Source organism: Cydia fagiglandana, chromosome 22, assembly GCF_963556715.1.
Source record: "Cydia fagiglandana chromosome 22, ilCydFagi1.1, whole genome shotgun sequence".
NCBI classification, from domain to species: Eukaryota; Metazoa; Arthropoda; class Insecta; order Lepidoptera; family Tortricidae; genus Cydia; species Cydia fagiglandana.
Genome location: NC_085953.1, coordinates 7,324,602 through 7,339,750, shown reverse-complemented (window position 1 = coordinate 7,339,750; position 15,149 = coordinate 7,324,602). Strand labels below are relative to the sequence as shown.

General features: G+C 38.5%; 1 protein-coding gene across 8 annotated transcripts in view; it reads right to left on the bottom strand.

Moving 5' to 3' along the window:
• The window catches only part of LOC134675419 (transmembrane and coiled-coil domains protein 2), a 77,330-nt gene that overhangs the window by 33,787 nt on the left and 28,394 nt on the right, over positions 1 to 15,149 (bottom strand). For 7 of the 8 annotated variants that reach the window (XM_063533665.1, XM_063533664.1, XM_063533667.1 and 4 more), the window contains exons 2-3: positions 5,646 to 5,757; positions 3,945 to 4,096 (exon numbers count right to left, since the gene is read on the bottom strand). In XM_063533665.1, coding sequence (XP_063389735.1) covers positions 3,945 to 4,082 — 138 coding nt within the window. In that variant the 5' untranslated portion in view covers positions 4,083 to 4,096; positions 5,646 to 5,757. Of the gene's footprint in view, positions 1 to 3,554; positions 3,681 to 3,944; positions 4,097 to 5,645; positions 5,758 to 15,149 lie in introns of those variants that run through there. The other variant, XM_063533668.1, reaches the window with a different exon arrangement.

The following is a 15,149-nucleotide window of genomic DNA, read 5'->3' as shown; positions in this document are numbered from 1 at the left end:
TAGCCAATATAATTAAAAATACAATGCGCCTGTACTCAAACTGTAGTTAATGCTACTATCTGCAACAGGAAACCTAAAAGACTAATACCTCTGAACAGTTACCTTATTTCCCTATGTCCGAGGAAGCATCGTTCGTAACATACACAACAAGAGATTACCCACAACGAACAAGACTATTTTCACTAAAAACTCTACACATCTATCATGCCAATCGTCGAATCGAAGGAGCATAGCACTCTCTGATTCGCACATCATGTTTTTACGGCACTTTTAGTGGCATTAAAAATTGTTTATCACTCTTTTTTTGCACTAAATTTGATAGGCAGTTTGCTTGTGTACTTTTTAAACACTGTTTCACGGCTCTTTTAAGTGTTAGCAGACGTTGTGAACGTAAATATGGAAGGGCCAAACTGAGGATTATTGAATCAAAACAACTTTAAATGGAGATCGATAAATATCTAACTAGCATCTTGATTGATTATGCTATTGTTATTATAACATAATAATAGATAATGGCTATGATCAGATAAAACTCTATCTGCTCATTAATTAATGACGCACCTAAATCACTTTGTTTTGACCACCTGCGGGTTAAGGACGCCCTTAATTAAATAAATAAATAATTATTTTAGTAATTATTTATTTCGCGGATTTGCAAAGTAATCATTCTTTCGGGCCTATAACATCTTGACAGATGATTTATGCAGCGTCTGTAAGCGAGGAACAACGTCTCTCGTGGCTGTATAAGCCAATGCGGAACCGGCATTTGCGACCGCATTTGTGGCCGCTGAAGCTGGGAGTCATGTCGACATCATCACTTTTGTTTTAATTAATATGGACTACGCAAAGTAACGCGTGATTCTATTATATATTAAAAAAAAAAACAAATTATAATTTGAAGATAATTAAGAGCAAGGATTAAAGACGACAGACAAAACTAGACATATTATATCGTATGGTGATCCGGAATCCGGACGACCGCCGAGCTTCATATGTTTCTAATAAAATTCAATCGTTAGTTAAGTTTAAGGTCATCATAATATCTCAATGGTCTGAACTAACCATACCTTCGCTGGCGTGATGCGCTTTGTACACCAGCGGGCGTAATATGATCGTTTTTATCGCGTTTGACCTAGCACGATAGCAAGCGTCGCTTACTAGCGTCATAGCGTGTCATGACAAAAAGCGACGTTTACTGTTATCATGCTTGATAAACGCTGAGTTTATTAGCTATGCGACTTAGGGCAAATTGCACTACCACAATAAATAGACTGATCAGCGGCAATCAGTAGTGAACTATGAATCTTCCCATACAATAAAATTTGTTGAACTTTTATTAAAGGGCCCACTGATTAACAGTCCGCCGCACGGTATCGGCCTGTCAGTTGTTCGGAACTGTAAAAATTTTGTTCTAACTGACAGGCCGATACCGTCCGGCGGACTGTGAATCAGTGCCATCAGTGGCCCCTTTAGTGTACCTGGTCTTTCATATTTTATACCATTACAAAATTATGAACTATTACTTAGAAATAACATTGTAAAGCATTTGAGCCATATTGAAATATAATTCGCGTACAAAAGCATAGTAATAAATATAATAGTATCAAACGAAGCGAATAATCATGAGATTGAGCTAGTAGGTGAAGGAGATTTCACGTTAAAGCAAGGATTTGTCGGAAATTTGAACAAAGATCAAACGAACGCGGTAACGGATGTTATGCTGATATTTCTCATGTTTTCTTGGATTAATCAGGTTTATTGAGCAATTCGTAATTGGTGCGAACACGAATATACTCCCAGTTTAAATTACCGTGCCTCGCCATGAGAAAAATATACTCCTAATATTTAAATGAAAATTTTAAGGTATCATAAATTACGGATATGATGGTCGCAGGGTTTTCACATGACATTTAGTACCTTTACCACGTGTTGCGGGTAGTCTAATGGCGATTAAAAGAAACAGAAACTGTAATTATTACGACGGACTACCGGCCCGATTCAGACTTTAAGATACGTCAGTTAATAGACCTAGAAACGATATGGATTAGATAGGTCAGTGTCAAATGTGACGTTTATTCAAACAAAAACATAACTTTTGACACTGACACTTCTAATCCATATCGTTTCTAGATCTATTAATTGACGTATTTTAGAGTTCGAATCGGGCAGTCCATCTTACGCCCAAAAAATATTCTTGAAAATGTTAAAATAACTAAATACAAAAATTTAAGACTTTTGTAAGTTCAGTTAGGGCACGTATGCCGCTTACTAAAAACTAAAGCAGCAATGTAAATATTCACCACCTCGCCCGAGATTCGAACACGCTACCTTTTATGACACGGGTTTCCTTTAATCCAAAATTTGTAATTCCCATAGTTGATAAAATCAACTTATGGCGTTTTCTTTCGATGTCTTAATATAAATTTGATATGTGTACGCTCTCCAGGCTTAATTCAGCAGCAAACATGGCGAAAAGCTTTTCTGGCGAATTCAATATGCAATATCGGATGTTCGTGAGATGTCGGCGCCACGAGGAATTTGGACGGGCTCTGGTCGCTTTACAAACAAGCTTCAATAACCTACGACATATGGTTAAGTAACGAAAATAATATTTAAGCTGACGGATTTCATGTACTTATCCTAGTGTTAATATGCTCAACACGTACGTAGTTTTGGTTTTAGATTTTGGAAGTTATTTGACTAACGTAAGACGGATGAGTTATAAGATTCAAGATTCTTGAATCTTCTTGAATGTCTTTTACAGCGTCCGTTAGATGGCGCGGGTGCACGGAGCGGGCGCCATTGTAGGTAGGTAGGTAAAATCCGTCGCACTAGTGCCTCTGGCCCGGAACCACGTCCGACGTGTTGGCTGTCACACTTAAGTACGAATGTCCAAGTGCAACAGAGAGGCAACACGTCGAACGTGGTACGCGGTAGGCCCTCTGTTAGCGTGGCTCATACAGTTTTTCGTTAACCCGATCACCCGCTCCGTGCAACCACGCTAGCTAGCAAACGCCCTTAGCGTATATCAACCTTTTCAAATAACATCCCAGAGCTAATAACAACCTGAATAAATAAATCAGCATGCATCGTCTCGCTCTATTAATGCGAAATGTATCACATACTCATCAGCAGGCAAAAAATAACTGGTTTAACTGAAACAGGCGACCTTGCGGATAATGACCGGATTTTATGTGTGATGGACAGATAGCCTTATCTACGGGATTGTGCACTCGCGATTTACTTTAATTTTATAATAAAATGGCCTGTGGTTCATTTGATTATTAAAATGTACAAAGTATTAAACAGATATAGATAAAAATACTTAGTTTCACATTTTGGTAAGTATAAATTTTGAGGTCTTCGGCCAGCAAGATACTGACTGCTGGAGCCTGTGCTCAACATGTGTGGAGTCTGTACTCACGCTGTGGAGCGCGGTAGAGGGCGACTGCACGCGGGACCTGATGGAGTCGGTGGCAGGCTGCGCCAGCTCCTTGCAAAATGGCGACTGCCTGCTGGAGCCTGTGCTCAACATGTGTGGAGTCTGTACTCACGCTGTGGAGCGCGGTGGAGGGCGACTGCACGCGGGACCTGATGGAGTCGGTGGCAGGCTGCGCCAGCTCCTTGCAAGATGGCGACTGCCTGCTGGAGCCTGTGCTCAACATGTGTGGAGTCTGTACTCACGCTGTGGAGCGCGGTGGAGGGCGACTGCACGCGGGACCTGATGGAGTCGGTGGCAGGCTGCGCCAGCTCCTTGCAAGATGGCGACTGCCTGCTGGAGCCTGTGCTCAACATGTGTGGAGTCTGTACTCACGCTGTGGAGCGCGGTGGAGGGCGACTGCACGCGGGACCTGATGGAGTCGGTGGCAGGCTGCGCCAGATCCTTGCAAAATGGCGACTGCCTGCTGGAGCCTGTGCTCAACATGTGTGGAGTCTGTACTCACGCTGTGGAGCGCGGTGGAGGGCGACTGCACGCGGGACCTGATGGAGTCGGCGGCAGGCTGCGCCAGCTCTGTGCAAGATGGCGACTGGCTCCTGCTGGAGCCGAGGCTGTGCCCGTGGCCCACGTGCAGGGTGTCCATTGTGGTGTGTTGACCTTTGAAAGGTGAATAATAAAATGATTGAGTAATAGCGTGCATCAACTTATTTTTGTTTTCTGTCCCGTCAGCCAGGCGACAATAGTGTCATAATTAGAATAGAATAGATTTATTCACAAACAATCGGAACAGTACATAGTATAAAAGAAACACAAAATAAGATTAAAGTGCCACGAAATGGCCCCATCTCAGCATGTTGCTGGTGGCTTCCAGCGCTGATCTTCCGATAAGACCATCAAGTGAGAAGAATCACGGAAGGTAACAAACAAGAAGAAAAAAGACAGAAATAACATACAGTCAACAGTTAATTAAATAAGAAAAAGTTACACAGCAAGAAGATACAACATAACGACTATTTACAATTAAGATAAATTAATACATAAAACAAGCATCGTGCTCTAAATCGCTGTATCGATCCGGTCCGACCATATCTTGGCTGAGCATTACAGCTGTATATACTACCAGCGCCAACGGTGGCTACACTAACTAAAAAGCAATGTCAGACCAAACCAATATCGAGCGTTCATTAAATCTACGTTAAAAAATCTTGTAATTCATAATTTGTTAGAAGATTTTTTTTAATTGTGTTCTACTAATATACTAAGTTAAATTATTTTAAATCCCATAAAACCAGGGTTTTAAGAGTGATCCCGGAGACTGTAATCTTGGTAAGGGGTGACGAAAAAATTTTGATTCACCCAATAAAATTATTGCTCCCGGCTCGAGTGGTTCTATATAGGTACAGGTAGCCTAGTGAGGACTAAGGATGTTGCATTGTCTATCTATAAGTAACTATCAGAAGCAAGCATTTTGCGGCAATTTACACGTAAAGAAAACATATGGCGTTATATTATACCGGAGTGGATAGGCTTAGGTACTGTATATAAAAGGCGTATCAGAATTAAAAACCATGGAAGCATCAAAGGACGCCTAGCTCTATTTTAAATATTCATATTCATATCTGTCAATTATCAAGTTGAGTTGGAAACAAGTAAAAGACTGACCTAGTATCATTTATTGAAACAAAACATTCGCCTCATGTCCGTCATTAGAGATATATTAGAATAAAATGGTAATACAATGGCAAGTTTTAATGACAGAGACGAGTCCTAACCTAAAACGAAAAAGCCCTTTGGACTTGATTATTTCAAGGAGTTGTTGTTGAGGAGTTGAAAACCTCTGGGATCTTTTTCTCTATCGACCCATATGTGTCCTATAGGACTTTAAATTACTATTAAAAAGTTATTGATTCAACATAAAATTTACGAGGGGAACACGAAAGCTTTAGGGACGCCCGGTAGGGCGGAGGCCAATCGGACGTCCCAGGTATCGTAGGTAGGGTAGGTACGATGCGGTTGAAGCGGACTTGCGCGATCTCCATGCCGATAACTGGCGGGAGATGGCGCAGGATCGAGACAACTGGCGTGTACTCGTGTCGGAGGCCAAGACTCATTTTGGGTCGTTGCGCCATTAAGTACGTAATACGAAAAGTAAGTAAGTAATACGAAAGCTTAAGTAATGCTCAGTAAAGTAAAGCAAGCTACTCACAAACTAAACCTTAAGAGGAGACATAACAGCGAGGGTTCGCTGTTTCAATTCATAATAATCTTGATAGTAAGATGTCGGCGTCTGTCGTCGACGGCTCCATTCCTGGAAATATCTGGAAAGATGACAAATAAATTATTTCTTTTTAAGTTCTAAAGTAAAGCAGTTAATGAAAGTTTCAGACAACAGATGCTAGGGCCGTAGGGCGGACACGCCATACATCAAAAATCATTTGCGTTTATATGTGTGCGCGGCACGTTTGTACACGCGTCATTGTGCATGCGTGGGTAAGTCGCTTTACTGAGAGGACGCCATAAGTCCGGCAGATTTATGTCGCGGCCAGTCGCGGGGCGAGGTAATGCGAGTCGGGGCGGGGCGGTGCGTGGCCGTTCTGTATGATAATACTACTACTTATTCTGTGCTAGGGCTTTAAAGGTTCGGTGTTTGGTATTTATTTGTTTAAAAAGTACCTGGTAGATTTCAAGATTTGTGGATTACCGATATTCATGTAGTTGTAGGTTTATGTCTAATTCTTTTGCTTATTTATTTATTATTTTTATACTGATGTGATGGGTACTGAGACAGCTGTCACTTAAAGTTTTGACAGTTCATAACAATGGATTTTTTTAAATGCAACATAATTTTAATTTTATTCAATAAAATAACTTTAAAGAAATAAATAGCAGATGTAAGAAACTAAAACCCGGGATGAGCCATGCCGGGTCCAAAGGTCCAACCCATAGATTCAAATCATTTATTATTATCGAATAATACCTAAATCAAACCTAAATCGATTGTACTTTTTGAAAGAGGTTTGCAATTAATATTTGAATTTGAAACACCTTCGGAAGCCGGTGTTGCTCGAAGTGAAACACTATTACTAGTGGCTCTGTGAGCTGTAGACCTCGCGAGCTGAGCTTAAAACTGAGTAAATGTATGGCTTCGTTGTTTAGAAGAATTTAGAGAATCTAATTTGACAATTAAAACCTTAACTATCGAACCTGCTTACACAATTCGGGAATTGGTTTAGAAATGCGACCAGTAGAGTAGAACAGATGGACATACGAAACAATTTTTGGCTAACAGGCCAATTCAAACGTACACTGATATCAGAATGACGTCTAACTGATGTCATTTAGTTATCGTGCATTTCGCTGGTTCTTGTCCGTACATGTAGGTATTGGCGCAAGCGAGACGCACGATGACTACTAAATAACATGATAAAAATATCATTCCGATGTCAGTGAGCGTGTACACTTGCCTTAGGGCCGGCTTACATATTGATTAGTGTTTAGAATGAGTTCATACATTTGCTACTAAACTTAAGTACAATCTCGGTCGATTGATGTACGAAATGACATTGATATGTTACAGATTTCAATTGTTTGGTTGAGTTAAATGTAATGCCCGTGTTACAACAACGCTATATGCTACATTTAATTACTTTTTAAACAAAAAAAAAACAAAAAAGAAAACAAAAAAAAATTTTTTTTTTGAAAATTAACTATGCCATTTAGTTCTTATAAACGTACTTAACTATACCCCGAAGTTAACGGAATTCAATAAAAACACGGTGTATAGTAAATTAAAGAAAAACAATACGAAATTTATGTGTAAAAAAATACAAAAAGTTATAATATCCCAGCATACAATTACTGGGGATCGAACCCAGACCCTCTGTGCAAACAGAAAAAGCGAACGTTTACAAACTGAGCCAAATAGTTCTTAGATGGGTTGACGAAATTTAGCTACTCCTTCTCAAATTAAAATTAGTTAAAATTAAATATCTAAATACCGCCTAAACCAGCGATAATTTTTTTCTGCATTTTTTGCTATTAACTCTGTAAACATGTTTCAAAAAGAAAATAGGCTTATGATATCGATACGACTATTTGTTTAGGCGCCAGGTATCACGACTCCGCCATTTTTAAAAAATTCCAAAAACCGGATTGACAAAAAAATTTTATTTAGTCATAAAATTCGGTCACAAAATTTCACGAGAATCGGTTAAGAATTGCGACCTGTAGAGGAGAACATCCGGACATACGAAAGCAAAATGCCCGAGTCAAAACGTAGACCTTCGCTTCGCTTCGGTCAATTAGAGTCTGTGCGAAAAGAGAAGAGTCGTGGGATTTGAGGGCGCGCCAGTGCTATTTTATGGTTTTTGCTATGCTGACAACACTGGTCACGTGATTATAGTACGACACTAAAGGTCATGATACTTGAATCCCTTTTGTTCCGGTTTTTTACCACGGCTTACTAAACGGAGCCTGGTGGTGGTGTCGGCTCGTCAACTCAATCCTCTGATTTAGCGCAGGCACTAATTTTCTTTTTAAAACACACTTGTTTTTATATCTCAGATACTAAAAAGTGACTGCGATTGACAAAACTGCTAAAACTATTTAAGAATCTGCCCAATACAACTGTAATTTTAGTACCAAACAAGATACGAGTCTCATTTATGTACTGCCTAATCTGTGCAGTCCAACAGTTATTAAAAACGGGTAGATCGGGTAGAAATTGGGCAATAGAACTGTAATTTTATCTGGGATATATTTCACCCATTGTAAACTTGACTTGTAATGTATGTGTACATTATTAATAATAAATATGAATATGAATAAAAATAGTGCATAAGTAGATAGGCCTTATTGGGATATGTCCGGTTCTCTCATCTCACGATATTTTACTTCGCCGAAAAGTCACTGCTAATTATGAAATATAATTTCGTAACTAACAGAACCTACAAATAAAGAAATATTTTATTAGAAAAAGTTTTATTCTTTGTAATCGAAGTCTGAATTAAAATATTCAATGTCACTTATGTTTGAGCTATCTTCAAAACAACCAGGGACACTCATAGAACTATCTTCATCTGAGCTGGATGTGCTTGAATCCGGCACGTAGATTACGAATTCTTGCATATCACCTACTTAGCGGTCTTTTATTCGAGATACCGTAGGTACTTTTACACAATCCTGAAAAAGAAATTACATATAAATATGCATAAAATGGCAAGTATCAAGACTATTTGTCAGTTATTTTAAAGATCATGAATGACCTGCATATTTATGAAAATTAATATATTTTGAATGAATATACTTACCGATTATGTACCGGAGACAAGTTACTTAGGGGGCTTATTAAATAGGTAATTATTTAATATTAAATACAACATCAATACCCGCGAATAGCGGAAACACGTTCCGCGACTTTTTGTAAGTCGATAGTCGGCTTTTAGCCGTTTTCTTCCCGCTGACAAAACCGAACAATGTTAAATATAATTTTCCTTGTGGTTTTATGTACGGTTTTATCGTGTTTTGAAAATATTTTATACATAAAACTTGCGGTTTTTGTTAATAAAAATATACATTCACAGAAGTTTGTTTACTTTTTACAAGACAGGTGTCAAAGGTTTGATTGCCATATAAAATTTAAAATGTTAGTTCCCGTTTCTGCCACGACTCTTCTCTTTCCGCACAGACTCTACCATATTTTTTTATTTATAGGTTATTTTAATTTAGTAGTTATTTTAGTTGTAGCTTTATGTAGTTTTAATTTTAGTTTATAATTGTTTTTATTTTGTTTATATTACATGTATTTCTTGTTTGAATAAATCTCTATCAATTATTACCATAGAGTTTGTGATTATCCATGCACTGACATCGCCATGTGACACCATTATGTGACATTAACGTTTCTATTTAGTTTGTAAATAAAATTAAACTTGCTTATACTTGATATATTACTTGTGGAAATATTATCTACCTAGCACTAACTCGGCTATTTCTCTTTATTATAAGGAGACTCAAAAAGATAGAGTTTTCTGACTTTTCTGAGAGAGTCCGGCACAAGTGAAAACACCGAAAACAGGTGAGTGAGATTCCTTATACATTTTGTTTAGTTCAAGCTTAAGTCCTATAGAACTTAATAAAATGAATTACATATACCTAAATATAACCATAAACAAACAGGTATCTAGACACTACGGTGTATATTTTCCTGGAAAAACAGTTAATTAATTTCCTATTTTATTTACAAATAATTTGATGGCTTCTACATAGACCGGGAGATAGTGACACATTTTACTGGGTCATTTGTACCAGTATGGCGGTTCGTCAGGGGTCTAAGTACGTAATGAACGAAATAAAAATGATGGTCATAGCGCTGGTACCGGCGGCCCAATCGCGTGGGCGTTAGTCGAACGTGTCGGATAAAATACGTGTGTCGAACGATTTGTTCCACAAAAATCCTCGTATTATTCGATAGTCCATAAAAAAGAAGTAGACGGTAGCGTAATGCCATACTTCTCCGGTGTGACTTACAGCCCGCCATACTGAGGCGAACACGTTAATTTAAATACAACAATTCAATCATTTGTGCCAAGCTAATTTTTGCACAGGTGATCATCGTCGAGCAGCCATTCATGGACATCACCATGCCATACATTTCGGATGGTTCCAAATGGCCGCCATACCGCCGCAAAGGAGTTAATTTTTTTTTATTGCTAAACGATTTGTACCATCTTGTAATTTTTTTTCAAGACTTTCTGTGTGATCATAAATGGAAATCTCATAATGCCATACCTGTAGGAGGTGGCAAATGTGTACAATATTTTTTTTTTTATTTCAAGTATGGTGCCCCTTTTTCCCCCTATTAGAAGTATGGCAAATATAATAATGGTCACATTGTATCATACAATTTCCAAAAATCCAAATGCCATACTGGTACAAATCGTCAAAAAATTGTTTTTTGTTTTAAGTCTTGGCTTAAGTCTCACAGTCGTCCGCCCCGTAGTTATAATCTGAAATATTTGTTTTTAGGTATAGTTGTATCCAAACAAACAGAATATGATGATGCCATGCTGTAAAAAATTATTTTACGTATACATAGTCGTATTTTTGAAACGTGTCGATTAAATAAGTTTTTCAAGTATGGCAGCACTTTTTCCCCCTACTATAAGTATGGCAATTATAATAACGGTCACATTTTATCAAATACTTTCCAAAAATTTTAATGCAATACTGGTACAAATCGTTTAGCAATAAAAAAAAATTAACTCCTTTGCGGCGGTATGGCGGCCATTTGGAACCATCCGAAAAGTATGGCATGGTGATGTCCATGAATGGCTGCTCGACGATGATCACCTGTGCAAAAATTAGCTTGGCACAAATGATTGAATTGTTGTTTTTAAATTAACGTGTTCGCCTCAGTATGGCGGGCTGTAAGTCACACCGGAGAAGTATGGCATTACGCTACCGTCTACTTCTTTTTTATGGACTATCGAATAATACGAGGATTTTTGTGGAACAAATCGTTCGACACACGTATTTTATCCGACACGTTCGACTAACGCCCACGCGATTGGGCCGCCGGTACCAGCGCTATGACCATCATTTTTCTTTCCTTTATTACATGCTTAGACCCCTGACGAACCGCCATACTGGTACAAATGACCCAGTAAAATGTGTCACTATCTCCCGGTCTAACAGGATAGGGATTGGTTTCAGGCTGTCAATTTCCTGTTTTGCGATGTTAAAATTATATCTTCATGTAGCTAACTTTAACATTACCGCAAAGCAGGATACTGGTATTGGATATTTTGCATCAGATGATGCCAACCTGTTGGGCAATAATAAATAATTAAATATGACAGGGTAGCAGACGTAATTTACGGTTCTGTTGCCGCTATAACAACAAATACTAAAAACAGAATCAAATAAAGATTTAAGTGGGGCTCCCATACAACAAACGTGATTTTTGACCAAAGTTAAGCAACGTCGGGCGGGGTCAGTACTTGGATGGGTGACTGGTTTTTTTGCCGTTTTTTTGCATTATGGTACGGAACCCTTCGTGCGCGAGTCCGACTCGCACTTGCCCGGTTTTTAATGTATGTTAGTATATCTATTTATTTGGCACGCTCTACAATCATATGGCTTTAAACGTATAGGCGAATTTAAACGCATAGGACACGTAAATTGATATATAAAATATCTGAATTGCATTAAAAGTATATTCTACAATTATGTTATAATTGTGATGAATCTAACGACACTATAGTACGAATATACTCGTATAAACAATTCATTATTAGTATATAATTAATCAATTTACGTATTGGCACTAGTTTTATTGTATTTGTACATTTGCTTAGACAAATATTGTATATGCAAATGATTCATCCTATATTTGGCCCTTGATCCAGCCATCTAGCGCGATTCCTATTTACATCTAAATATATAATTTTTAATAAAAAAAAAACCGACTTCCATGGGGGCCGATGAAAGATTATTGTAGATGGTACACTATGTAGAAAAGGAGGTAAAACCACCCACTTTTCTACTAGCATTTCGCTTCTGTATAATGGCTCCTCTACAGGATGGGCCAACGCCGGCCACTCCAAGGGACGCAGCCATGCGGTAGAATGAGATAGCAATATCACTTGCTCCCTCTAACGCATAAATGCGTCCCTTGGAGTGGCCGGCGTTGGCCCATCGTGAAGAGGAGCCATGAGGGTCGTAGTTCTAGCCTAACCTAACCCACTCCTCTGATAGCAGTTCGGTTCTGTGCGGATCGCAGTTCGAACCTAATCAAATCCACTTTTCAAGTAGCATTTCGTTTCTGTAAGGCTCGCAGTTCTAACCTAACCTAATCCTTGTTCGGTTCTGTGAGGATCGCAGTTCAAACCTAACCTAACCCACTTAATGGCGCATGCCGTGCGGTGTACTGGGGTTTAAGCGGGAGGGGCTAGTAAGATTGGCATCATCGTACTTTATACCTACATTTATTTTATGATAGGTAATTATAGTTGTTTATTTAGTTAAGGTATCATAGTGGTTTTCTGGGTCAAGGTCCGGGTCCGAGTCCGGGTCCGTGTCCGGGTCCGAGTCCGGTTCCGAGTCCGGGTCCGAATCCGGATCCGAGTCCGGGTCCGAACCGGATCCGGGTCCGAACCGGATCCGGGTATGAGTCCGAGTCCGGGTCCCAGTCCAAGTCAAAATCGAAATTCGTAATCACCAAACGTGTACCATGCGTCATTGAAGAGTTCTGTTCTGGTCATCATCAGCAGTTCCACTTCATCAAATGCGACAGTTTTTAATGTAAATGCTTGATTTTATGATGAAAATACAAAAAAATCTATACGTATGCCTTTAATATTTGAGGAGTTCCCTCGATTCCTTATGGATCCCATCATCAGAACTCGAGCTTGACAAAAATGTGGCTTAAAAACTTAACTTGCTTAACGAACATAACGAAAAGGAAAAATCGCCAAACGCGAACTATGCGTCGTTTAAGAGTTCTGTTCTGATCATCATCAGCAGTTCCACTTCATCAAATGCAACAGTTTTTAATGAAAATGCTTGATTTTTTTATGTAAATACAAAAATCTCTATACGCATGCCTTTAAGATTTGAGGAGTTCCCTTGATTCCTTATGGATCCCATCATCAGAACTCGAGCTTGACAAAAATGTGGCTTAAAAACTTAACTTGCTTAACAAACATAACGACGAGGATCAATCGCCAACCGTGAACTATGCGTCGTTGAAGAGTTCTGTTCTGGTCATCATCAGCAGTTCCACTTCATCAAATGCAACAGTTTTTAATAAAAATGCTTGATTTTCTGATGTAAATACAAAAATCTCTATACGCATGCCTTTAAGATTTGAGGAGTTCCCTTGATTCCTCATGGATCCCATCATCAGAACTCGAGCTTGACAAAAATGTGGCTTAAAAACTTAACTTGCTTAACAAACAACGAAGAGGACAAATCGCCAACCGTGAACTATGCGTCGTTAAAGAGTTCCATTCTGATCATCATCAGCAGTTCCACTTCATCAAATGTCACTTTTTTGGGTGTATATGCTTGATTTGTTGATAAAAACCCAAAAATCACTATATGTATGCCTTTAAGATTTGAGGAGTTCCCTCGATTCCTCATGGATCCCATTATCAGAACTGGGTTTTGACAAAAACGGGACCAATCTGTATGCATATACATTCAATCAAAATCGATCTATTAATGACGGAGATATGGAGTAACAAACATAAAAAAAAAAAACATACAACCGAATTGATAACCTCCTTCTTTGAGATTTGGAAGTCGGTTAAAAAACAGCATAAACATATCGAATACAGGTCATCTTACATCATAAACATAACAGGCGTAACCGATATGTTTACATTGAAATTTGGCCGCATTTGTAAATACCTGGTTATTGTTATGCTAATAGTTATTGGAAACAATGCATCGAAAATAATATTAAGCGTGTACGCATTATACGGGCTCTTGAATTGGCGCTGATGTTTTACATTTCAAAATAAAAGTTACGCACCTATATTACGATAAGAGATATTAATGATATTTGTGTGAATATATGTACATATAACATTAAGACGCTCTGCTTTACTCGGCAGCCTAAACTAGACAGGTATTCGCACGAATGTCCATATGTATCCCAGTTAGTACATATACTTCTACCTACACATGATAATTTAGACCTTAAACTTTTGCTGAACATTTGAAACTGTGTCACATACACGTTAAAATTATTCAATTAAAACTTTAAAACCTAGTTAGTATCCTGGCTATTACCTAACTGCCTACTCCCAACTAAAAGTGCTATTCCGGCTAGAATACTCGAGCGCCTAAACTTCTCGTACAAAACGGGAGATATTCGTGATTAGAAGTAAAATCCTAAAAGCGAAAGGTGCCCCAAAAACGGTGCCGTAGCCACATTTCGTAGCGACGTAACAGTAATAAACCTTTGAAGCTTTTTCAAGGAGAACTTGACGGCAAAGCATACTATACTGTCTTGAAACGTTCACTAATGATTACCTATTGTAGTTAGGTTTTTAAGGCTTTTTTAAACGTTTGGTACGTCATTGTGTTTATGACATGACCGTGGTCTCTACCTACCCCTGAGGAAATAGGCGTGATTATATGTATGTATGTATTGTGTTTATGATGTGTTTATTGAAAGTTGAATAACTTTCCTGGTTTTTTCTTTTTCGTCTGTAAAAATATCGCAATTATTATGTAGCCATCTGTTCCAAGTCTATTGTTTAAATTAAAATATTTACTATAACCTGCGAGTACAGTTGAAATGTCCTTAGTCCTTGGAAATCAGATAAACAGGAGCATAATTATGTACGTATTGGGGGCTATTCATAAATTACGTCATTTCAAAGGGGGGGGGGGGGGGTGGGCATCGGATGACGGTAGCATGAAGTAGGAGGAAATGGGGTAATTTGAAGCATGATTTTTGGATGATTATAAGGGGGGGGGGCTCAAAAATCGTCAAAAATCGATGACGTAATTTATGGACAGCCCCTTGTACGATTTGTTCGTATGAGCATAGAGAAATAAAAGTAGAGTGTTCGCTCCATACATTGATAAAACCCATTTAGTTTTAAGCGAGCTTAATAGCGAAAACTTATTTATGAAGAGATTCAGAATTCAGGCTTAATAAGTAAAATGCAAAAACACCTCGGCATGTCTAAGCAGT